The sequence below is a fragment of the Cucumis melo genome, chromosome 11, assembly GCF_025177605.1.
Source record: "Cucumis melo cultivar AY chromosome 11, USDA_Cmelo_AY_1.0, whole genome shotgun sequence".
Lineage (NCBI taxonomy): Eukaryota > Viridiplantae > Streptophyta > Magnoliopsida > Cucurbitales > Cucurbitaceae > Cucumis > Cucumis melo.
Window position 1 is genome coordinate 26,602,450 of NC_066867.1, and position 11,050 is coordinate 26,613,499.

The 11,050-nt window shown below is 37.2% G+C and overlaps 1 protein-coding gene across 1 annotated transcript; it reads right to left on the minus strand.

The window, feature by feature from the left end:
- Positions 1 to 6,904: 6,904 nt before the first annotated feature.
- Positions 6,905 to 7,417, minus strand: LOC127143969 (pectinesterase inhibitor-like). Its single transcript, XM_051079279.1, has one exon. It carries the CDS (start codon positions 7,415 to 7,417, stop codon positions 6,905 to 6,907), a length of 513 nt encoding a protein of 170 aa, XP_050935236.1.
- Between the last annotated feature and the right edge of the window lie 3,633 nt (positions 7,418 to 11,050).

Genomic DNA, 11,050 nt, shown 5'->3' on the forward strand with positions numbered 1-11,050 from the left:
AAAAAAAACCCTAAAGGCGCGCGACCCCCCCCAACCCAGCCGTCTCATCTTCTTCTTCTTCTTAATCGTCTTCAGCGTTTCACAAAGCCGCCGCCGCCGTCTCTCCATCTTTCTTTTCCGCACGCGTCTCCATCTCCCCCGTCAAGTTCCGTCTCCATTTCCGCCTCCAGCGTCGGCAACGTCGTCAGCTCATCGTGTTCGTCCGCCGCGGCTTCCTACCATTTCGGGTCTCCTCTCGGTTTCAAACACTCGGACGCCGTCGTGCGTCCTTCGTCCGACCGTATCCGCCGTTAAGCCGTCGCCCTCCGCCGCGTGGAAGCAGGGCCAGTCGTCGGACAGCCGCGACGCGTCTCCGTCGTCGAACGCCCGAAGGTTTGTTGTTGTGGTTGCCCGATTTCAGCCGACCCGACCGGAGAACCCGTTTCCAGTTCGACCCGTGTTTCAAGCTGCGAGCCGCGAGCCGAGCTGCGAGCCGAGCCGCGAGCCGAGTTGAGCCGAGCCGCGAGCCGAGTTGAGCCGAGCCGCGAGCCGAGTTGAGCCGAGCCGCGAGCCGAGTTGAGTCGAGCCATAAGCCGAGCTGTGAGCCGAGGCCAAGCCGAGCCAAGCCAAGGGTGAGCCGAGCCGAGCTGTGAGCCGAGGCCAAGCGGAGCCGAGCCGAGGGTGAGCCGAGCCGAGCTGTGAGCCAAGGCCAAGCAGAGCCGAGCCGAGGGAGAGCCGAGCCAAGCTGTGAGCCGAGGCCAAGCCGAGCCGAGCCGAGGGTGAGCCGAGCCGAACACCTCCAAGCCAAGCCGAGCTCCCTGTTCACCGAGCCACCTAAGCCTTCCTTCCTCCACTCCGGGTCACGGTGAGTTTTCGGTAAGGATTGTTTTGATGATTTTCCATAATGTTGCTATATCCGATTCGAGTTGAATATTGGAATAAGATTTGGTCCTACCTTTCATTCCTTGAAGGTATTAAGGAGTTGACGTATAAGTTCTCGGGTTCCGCGGCAGGCTTGTTTGGAGATAGCTTTCCTTTCCTTGGGTAAGTCAACGGATGTCGCTTAGGACCATTTAAAATGACTTCTACTAGTGTCATCGATTAAAACCTTCGTGTTTTCGTTTAGGTGGATCCGTTGAGCGTGGACTCGATCGAGGGGCATAACCGAGTATCAGGTAAGGGTTTTCCTACTACTGGACCTCGAATCAAGGCTGGAAACGTAATAATCCACAGGGGATTACACGTTAGTAACTGTACCGAATAAATGTATGTGTGATTGACTTTTAAGTATTGTTGCTATACTCTTGTCTGATGTAAAGGTAACGCGACCGCTAGTTGTAGCTTGTGTGCTATCGGGTGTAAGGAGTTGCTTGCGGATAGACCCCGATGCTGGATGTTCGGTATAGGGTGGTTATGTTAATGGGCTACGTTGTAGATTGGGATTTTATGTCGATGGACCCTGAAGTTTACGGTTAGTTACGTGGTAGTCATTGGTCTGGACATTGATCATGGAGTTGGTCGGGGAAGGACGGTGAGTCCGATTTTGATTGATTAGTTGATTAGGTCTAGGGGTTACCATAATGGTGTGCGAATTGGAAACGCGTATAGCAACTGAGGGTGTAGTTGTTTAAACCTATACTATCTGACTGACAAAGCCTATGGCGGAACTGTAATATGAATGTCGTTGGGTATGACTGTTGTAGACGATTTAGTATGGACTGAGGGGTAACGGTTAGCTTCATCTATGGGGTAGTGTACCTTACGGATATGTGCATCCTTCGGGAGCACTAGACTGATATGTGCAACCTTCGGGAGCACTAGACGGATATGTGCATCCTTCGGGAGCACTAGACTGATGTGTGCATCCTTCGGGATCACTAGACTGATATGTGCATCCTTCGGGAGCACTAGACTGATGTGTGTATCCTTCGGGAGCACTAGACTGATATGTGCATCTTTCGGGAGCACTAGACTGATATGTGCGTTCTACGGAACCACTAGACTGTTATGTAGGGTACCCCCGAATAGGAAGTTAATTGTTGTTCCCTAACGGGCCCAGTAGTGGGTCCCTTACTGGGTATGTTTATACTCACCCTTTTCTCTTCTTTAACTTTTCAGGTAAGGGCACAGCGAGGGGCAGACCGACGAGAGGCAGGAAGAATGCGTGAAGGCCATATGGACGCGTCTGGTTTTCTTATTGCTTCCGCTGATGTTTTTTTTTTTGTTAGAATATGTGGTTTTGTGATTTTGAGTTGATGACCTGAGTTTTTATTTGAAACTTTTGTGACTGTGATTTAAAATAGGGCCCGATACTGTTTTTTTTGTAATATTTCTAACGTTTTAAGAAATCGTAACCGGTCCGTTATGAACTTTACGTTGTGTGGTCGAGTTTTGGTATTGAGTAGTGACCTCAGCTTAGTCCGGAAAGTTGGGTCGTTACAGATTTATATGTGTAAAGTTTTCACGTGCTCTTATCTTTAAATTCATAGTTTTAAATTGAGTCACTCACTGAGCTTCATAGCTCACCCTTTCCAAAATGTTGTACCCATTTTCTAGGCAGAGATCGAGTTCCCGGTGCCTGATAGACTGTCTTAGTCTGCGGAAGCTCCGTTATCGACTGCCAGTACGTGTTTTGAGTTGGGCATAGAGTCTGTTGTGTTATGATGTATATACACCCTTGTATGTTATAGATACTCCACAGTTTGTATAAGCTTTAGGAGGTGTAGTTGTGTAAATTTTGTTGGTTATATTTTGATTAAGGTGTCTTTAGGTTTACTAGTGAAATTGGTAAGTTTTGAGGTACACTTCATGTATGTTTTTTACTAGCCTAGGATCCGCTTTGTTTTGTTGCATGTATAATAGTTTATATACTAGATTGGCAAGTTCATCACATGAAAGTTTTAAGCAAAGTCGACAGATACAGGTATAGAAAAGCGTTGTTCATCGGCTTCACGCCATCTTTCGGTCTAAGGTAGCAGGTAGTCCGAGAGGGGGTGTGACAACTTGGTATCAGAGCAGTTTTCTCCATGGGAATTAAGGTAGAGCAGTTAGCTCTAAGAAGAAACTGAAAAGTAAATAATTGAAAGTCAAGTTAGCTTAAAGGGAACTAGTGGAGTATGGTCTAGGTAAGGGTAGAAGTGAGTCCAATTATTATTAATATGTGAGTAGACATTTAGTATCATGCATTTGGGTTAAGTATTTATAGTATGTCTAATGTTTGACATATTATAGGAGTCATGCCACCACATACTAGTAGACGACGTCGACAGAATTAGGACGAGATGCAAGGTCCTATCCAATGTCCATCTTTAGGGGAATCTAGTACCCTAAGAGTTCGAGGTGGGGCAGGAAACGAGCAGTTTACGAGAACTGCACATGAGATAGGAAGGCCAGAGAGAGCAGAGCCTAGTAATCCAGAAAAGGCATATGGAATTGAACGACTGAAGAAGTTAGGGGCTACAGTGTTTTAGGGTTCCACAGATCCAGTTGATGCAGAGAACTGGTTGAATATGCTTGAAAAGTGTTTTGATGCGATGAATTGTCCTGAGGAGCGAAAGGTTAGATTGGCCACATTTTTGTTGCAAAAAGAGGCTGAAGGATGATGGAAATCTATATTAGCAAGGCGCAGTGATGCATGTGCTTTAGACTGGTAGACTTTTAGATGTATATTCGAAGATAAGTATTATCCCAGAATATACTGCGAAGCCAAGAGGGATGAATTTCTGGGGTTGAAACAAGGATCACTTTCAGTGGCTGAGTATGAGAGGAAGTATACTGAGCTTTCACGGTATGCTGATGTTATTGTGGCTTCTGAGAGTGACAGGTGCCGAAGGTTTGAAAGAGGGTTACGTTTTGAAATACGTACCCCAGTTACAACAATTGCTAAGTGGACGAATTTCTCTAAGTTAGTGGAGACTGCCCTTCGTGTGGAGCAGAGTATAACAGAAGAGAAATCGGCAGTAGAGCTTAGTCGTGGGACTTCAACAACTAGTGGATTTAGAGGCCGTGAGAAGCGGAGGTTCACGCCTGGGATAAATATTTCAAGCCGTCAAGATTTTAAGAATCACTCTAGAGCCAAGCATGAGTTGTGGTAGTGTTTTTCAGAGACAGAGCCAGAGAATACCTAGTCAACCGATTAGATCAACAGTAAGATCGCAACCAAGTCAGCAGTCCGTTGCTAGTACGTCAGGCGAACACCATGCACGAGTTGTGGAAAGAACCATCGAGGACAATGTTTGGTAGGTGCCGGTGTATGTTACCAGTGCGGACAGCTAGGACATTTCAAGAAAGATTGTCCGCACTTGTCCGGGGTCATGAATATTTGGAGCATCCAAGTGAGAATTGATCTGGCTTGCTTGTGGAGTGCTTTGAAGATTAAAGGTTGATGGAAATTTCTAACTTTGTCCAATCCTTTGGTTTGTTAGATCATCTAAATAATTTGAATCTAACCTATATCTTAGGGGTTGAAATCAAATTGGTTTTGGAGCTGTTGGAGTTGTTTTCTTTGAGTCTTGTTCTTTAACATGATTCTTAGATCAAATGTCCAGGGTTTCATATCATAATACCTCTCATTAAATGAGGACAACGGGAGAAGATTAGATATAACTAAAATAATACTACATACAACATTTAATGTCCTCTCATTCTTTTGGAAGCAATAATGATGAATCTTTTAATGGCTATTTAAAGCTATCTTAACCGTCGTCGACCACTGTCATGATGCCATAACTTGTCATATCGACACCATTGGAATCTCTAATGGCCAAATTACTTTTAGCATTCTCATTATCGCCCACGGCCTTCTCGTTGCTCTCGTAGCAAGACAAATATTAGTTTTCAACTTGAGAATTGGTCATCGTTGCTACAACAGATTTGGCCAAATTTAGAGATTTTTTTTGCATTTGTACATGTAAGTTTGAGGATGAAAGTGGCTAACACTTTTGTGATGTTAATATTTTAAAAATTAAATTTCATATTATTCTTTGATAAAAATCTCAAAAGTATATAGCCCTCAAAGAAGATTGGATATAACCAAAATAATGCTGCATATATCATTTAGAGTCTTGCTATTCTTCAAAAGCAACGACGTAACCTTTGGTGGCTGCACAAACTTATCCTGGCGGTCGTCAATCTCTTTCATGGCACCAGAAGTTACAATATTGATAGCATTAAAGTCACCAATGACCAAGTCCTTTTAGGCATTTTCAATATCACCAACAACTTCATCATAGCTCTCAGCACAAGACGAATATCGTTGCTTAAGTTGAGGATTGGTGGTGGATTTTGCCAGTGAGTGGGCTAGGGTCAAAGATTTTTTAGCATTTGTATGGGCGAGGTTTAAGGTGTATACAGCCAAACCTTTTATATTTGTAGTGCCTGCAGATTTCAAAACACTTGAACAAAATGGTGGGTTTGAGGTTTTTGGACAGATGGTCGAAATGACGTCGGTAGATGATGCTGCATTTGAAATGATATGGTGAACAAAAGAACTTCAACGAGAGAGAAAATAATGAGACAAGAGTCTTTTGCCATTTTGATTTCTTTGTTCTATGCCAATATTATTGTGACCTTAATTATTGATATGGGTCATTTGATCAATACACACACATATATATGGATGAATTTTAGAGATGGTTTTTTTGTTCCAGGTAGGAAAAAGGGAAGTGGTAATTAAATAGCATAATTTTAGTCTTATGTTTGTCCTTTTGTTATTTTTATCTTCAAAAAATTAACCAAAATCATTTCATGAATAATCACATACAAAATTACAACTAAAATGGTTTTTCTTTTGGAAAGATACAATTAAGATGTTAAAATTCGAATTTTCTCACCATGTATGATGCCCAAAACTTGGCGTATAAAGTGTAACTAAGTATACCCGTCGAATTATAAAGTAGTAAAATGGTTAAGAAACCAAGTATTATCTTCTCTGGAGATAAAATGTTCGAATTGCGTCTAACTATTCAAGAACTTTTTTGAATTTTATTTAAAGAATGAAACTTGGATGATGTGTTTTCTAAAGTAATGAAACATAAGAAAAAAAGTAAAGTTTTAAATTCGAGAGACAAAGATGTTCAAATGTTTTGATTTTCTTAATAATTTCATTTCAACCATGCACAATTCCACATAATATGAAAAGTAGACGACTTTCCAACATTTATTATTGTCGCCACGTGCCCAAGACGAGACGACACTGAGCGGCTGACATCCTCAAAATGTTTAGTTTCAAAACAAACTAAGAGTTGCCACCGATCCTTTTTACGATGTGATTGGGCACCGAAATATAGTAAACACTTTTTAAATAAAATCATTAAAAAAATTATCTATGAAAACTAGAGTTGAGTTTGGGAGTTAAATGTGTAAGGGAAAGGTGTTAGCACCCCTTAACACCCGCAAAAACGGTGGCTAATATTTTTTCTTTTTCCTTCAAAACCTAAATTGAAAATGTTGTTTGAAAAATTTTTACATCCTTTTTTAAAATGATGTCTTATTTTATTTTCATTACTCCCATATTTAAAGCAACGATCCCCTAAAATAGGTGGAAGAAAATTCATCAATTATTTTAGACTATATTGAGAAAACATTTCCTTTTCTTCACGTCTCAAGAAAGTGGGAAATTGTACTAATTTCTCAAAATCCGTCATCGGAATAGCCTTCTAATAAAGAGATGTGTTTTTTTTAAACGTTAATTAAAATTATTTTTTTATTGGGATCAAATCTTGGACTCCCAAAGATGTGATCCCTCACCTCAAGGGTTACAGGAAATTGGACTCCCAAATTTCCTAGATTCCGTCGTAGGACTTTATTTAAGGAAAATGGTATAAGTTATTAGAAAAGATTGATGAGGAAAACCTTATGAAATTATAGATTAAATTTTAAAAGTATTAAATGTAGGGAGTACATAAATCTCAAAAGTACATAGCCCTCAAAGAAGATTGGATATAACCAAAATAATGCTGCATATATCATTTAGAGTCTTGCCATTCTTCAAAAGCAACGACGTATCCTTTGGTGGCTGCGCCAACTTATCTTGACAGTCGTCAATCCCTGTCATAGCACCAGAAGTTACAATATTGACACCGTTAAAGTCACCAAGTACCAAGTCTTTTTGGGCATTTTCAATATCTCCAATAGCTTCATCATAGCTCTCAGCACAAGACGAATATCGTTGCTTAAGTTGAGGATTGAGGGTGGTTTTTGCTAGTGAGCTGGCTAGGGTCAAAGATTTGCGAGCATTTGTATGGGCAAAGTTTAAGTTGTATACAGCCAAGCCTTTTAAATCTGTAGTGCTTGCAGATTTCAACACACTTGAACAAAATGGTGGATTTGAGGTTTTTGGACAGATGGTGGAAACGACATCAGTAGATGATGCCACGTTGTTAGTGAACAAAAGAACTCCAATGAGAGAGACAATAACAAGACAAGAGTTATTGGCCATTTTAATTTCTTTGTTCTTACCCAATACTGTGTCCTATGGGTCATTTGATCAATACATATATATAGATGAAACTTAGAGAAATGGTTTTTTTCATACGGAGGAGAAAAGGTAGTTGCAATTACATAATTAAAGCCTATTTTAGTCTTTTGTTTGGTTTGTTTGTTTTTTTTTTATTTGTTGTTTTTATCTTAAAATAGAATAACCAAAATCAATTCATGAATAATCACAACTGTCAATTTGTTTTTGACATAATTACAACTAAGATGTGTTTTATTTATTTATTATTATTATTATTATTATTTTGAAAAGAAATAGCTAAGATGTTAAAATTTGAATTTTTTTTTCACCATGTATGATGCCAAAATCTTGGTGTAAAATGTAAGTATACCCGTCAAGTTAATTATAAAGTAGTAAAATGGTAATTAAGAAATCAATATCGTCTTCTATAGAGAAAAAGTGTTCTAATTGAGTCTAACTATTCAAAAAAAATTTGGATTTTATTTAAGGAATGAAATTTAGATGATAGTGTTTTTTAAAATAATGAAACATAAGAAGGAAAAAAAACTACTGTCTAAGCACGAAATCCAAAAATAAATTTTTCATGGAGAATTTTTAAGTTAAAAATTTCTTGGTCAATAGAAATACACAAACAAATAAAGAAATATTACAGCCTTAAAAAATGTAACTTTTGTTGACAGTTAACAATATACATATACAACAAAGTACGTAATACGATACAAACCAAGAAATTCGAATTGAATCAAATGAAGAAGTTGAAGAGATGCAATATTTGGAAGTTGAAAAGTTATTTGAACAACCCAAAGGTCAAAAATTAAATATTGTGACATTTCATTTAATATTTTAATTAGTATAAATATTGTTGTAATTTCCTCATTTAAAATAAGAATTAAGATGAATGAAATTTAAAAATTCTAAATTGTAGAATTTTGTTCGTGTATGTTCTTGTGATAGAATGCATGAATATTTGGAGCATCCAAGTGAGAATTGATCTGGCTTGCTTGTGGAGTGCTTTGAAGATTAAAGGTTGATGGAAATTTCTAACTTTTTCCAATCCTTTGGTTTGTTAGATCATCTAAGATTAGGGGTTGAAATCAAATTGGGTTTGGAGCTGTTGGAGTTGTTTTCTTTGAGTCTTGTTCTTTAACATGATTCTTAGATCCAATGTCCAGGGTTTCATATCATAATGCCTCTGATTAAATGGGGACTACGGGAGAAGATTAGATATAACTAAAATAATACTACATACAACATTTAATGTCCTCCCATTCTTTTGGAAGCAATAATGATGAATCTTTTGATGGCTATTTAAAGTTATCTTAACCGTCGTCGACCACTGTCATGATGCCATAAGTTGTCATATCGACACCATTGGAATCTCTAATGGCCAAATTACTTTTAGCATTCTCAATATCGCCCACGGCCTTCTCGTTGCTCTCGTAGCAAGACAAATATTAGTTTTCAAGTTGAGAATTGGTCATCGTTGCTACAAGAGATTTGGCCAAATTTAGAGATTTTTTTGCATTTGTACATGTAAGTTTGAGGATGAAAGTGGCTAACACTTTTGGGTCTGCGTTGCCTTGAGATATCAATACATTAGTGCAAAATGATCGATTTCTAGTTTTCGGGCATATGCTTGATGCTACAACGTTTGATGTTGTGTCGTCGTGTCAACACCATATGTCAGGAATAACTTTGTAGAAAAGAAAATAAAAACTCTAAAACTAGCAAAAGAGTCTAAGATTGAAATTGGAATTGGTCATTTTAATAGAACAATAAGTTAATGTATAATTAATGATTTTTCTTTCTAATTTGTTCTTTGAATTCTAATTGACTATATCATATCAAACGAATTAAATAAATTATTTAAGTTTGATTTGATGTTTTCTATTTGGTTATTTTTATTTTTTTAATTTAGTTATTACTTTAATTATATATACATTCAACGATCATAGTCAAACGATAATATATACATTAAACATATTTAAAATGCTTCATTCCTTCCATTTTATTATACGCATTTTTCCTCTTGTCAAATATTGAAATGATAGTTTTTAGTTATTTTTTAAAACTAAATTTATTTTCAAACATAACGCTTGAATTAAAGCAACTATATACTATAAAAGTTTGAATCAGTGAACTAAATGGCTTAAGGTATTCTGGAAACATCACGTAAATTTAAGATGTTGTATTATGTGAATTATCTGAATGAAAATTTCAGTAATTTTTCATTTGTTAGAATTATCTAGTGATATAAGTCTATCTGTGTTTATTAGGGACATTGTCTTTTAAGTAAGATTTTTTATTTAGTTATTTTGATCAGTTAAATTTATCTATTAATTGATTTTTTTATCACCTAAAAATTAACTAAACTAATCAATTTAAATACCATTACATTGTAAATGTTATTATTTTAAAAAACAAACTTCATTAAATCTCAAAAGTACATATAGCCCTCAAAGAAGATTTGATATAACCAAAATAATGCCGCATATATCGTTTAGAGTCTTGCCATTCTTCAAAAGCAACGACATATCCTTCGGCGGCTGCGCGAACTTATTCTGACAGTCGTCAATCTCTGTCATGGCACCAGAAGTTACAATATTGACAGCATTAAAGTCACCAAGTGCCAAGTTCTTTTGGGCATTTTCAATGTCACCAACAGCTTCATCATAGCTCTTAGCACAAGACGAATATCGTTGCTTAAGTTGAGGATTGGTGGTGGTTGTTGCAAGTGACTTGGCTAAGGTCAAAGATTTGCGAGCATTTGTATGGGCAAGGTTTAAGGTGTATACAGCCAAGCCTTTTAGATCTGCAGTGCCTACAGATTTCAACACACTTTAAGAAAATGGCGGGTTTGAAGTTTTTGGACAGATGGTGGAAACGACGTCGTTAGATGATGCCACATTTGAAATGATGGTGAACAAAAGAACTCCAATGAGAGAGACAATGAGGATACAAGAGTTATTGGTCATTTTAATTTCTTTGTTCTTTCTCAATATTAGTGTCCTATGGGTCATTTTGATCGATATACACACTTATATAGATGAAATTTAGAGAAATGGTTTTTTTCTTAGGGAGTAGAAAGGGAAGTTGTAATTACATAGTTAAAGCCTATTTTAGTCTTTTGTTGGTTTTTGTATTATTATTATTTGTTATTTTTATCTTCAAAAAATAACCAAAATCAATTCTTGAATAATCATAATTGTCAATTTGTTTTTGACATAATTACAACTAAGATATGCTTTATTTATTTATTTGGAAAGATACAACTAAGATGCTAAAAATTGAATTTTCTGACCATGTATGATGCCAAAAACATGGTATGAAGTGTAAGTATACCCTTCAAATTAACTATAAAGCGGTAGAAAGGTTAAGAAGCAACTAAGTATCGTCTTCTCTAGATATAAAATGTTCAAATTGAGTTTAACTATTCAAGAATTTTTTAATACTTTATTTAAGGAATTGAAATTTAGATGACGTGTTTATAAAAATAACGAAACATAAGAAAAAAAAATTATTGTCCAATCACCAAATCCATAAAATAAGTTTTCAAAGATAATTTCTAAGTGAAAATTTTTAAATTTCTATTTCTCGGTTAAAAATTTACATGGC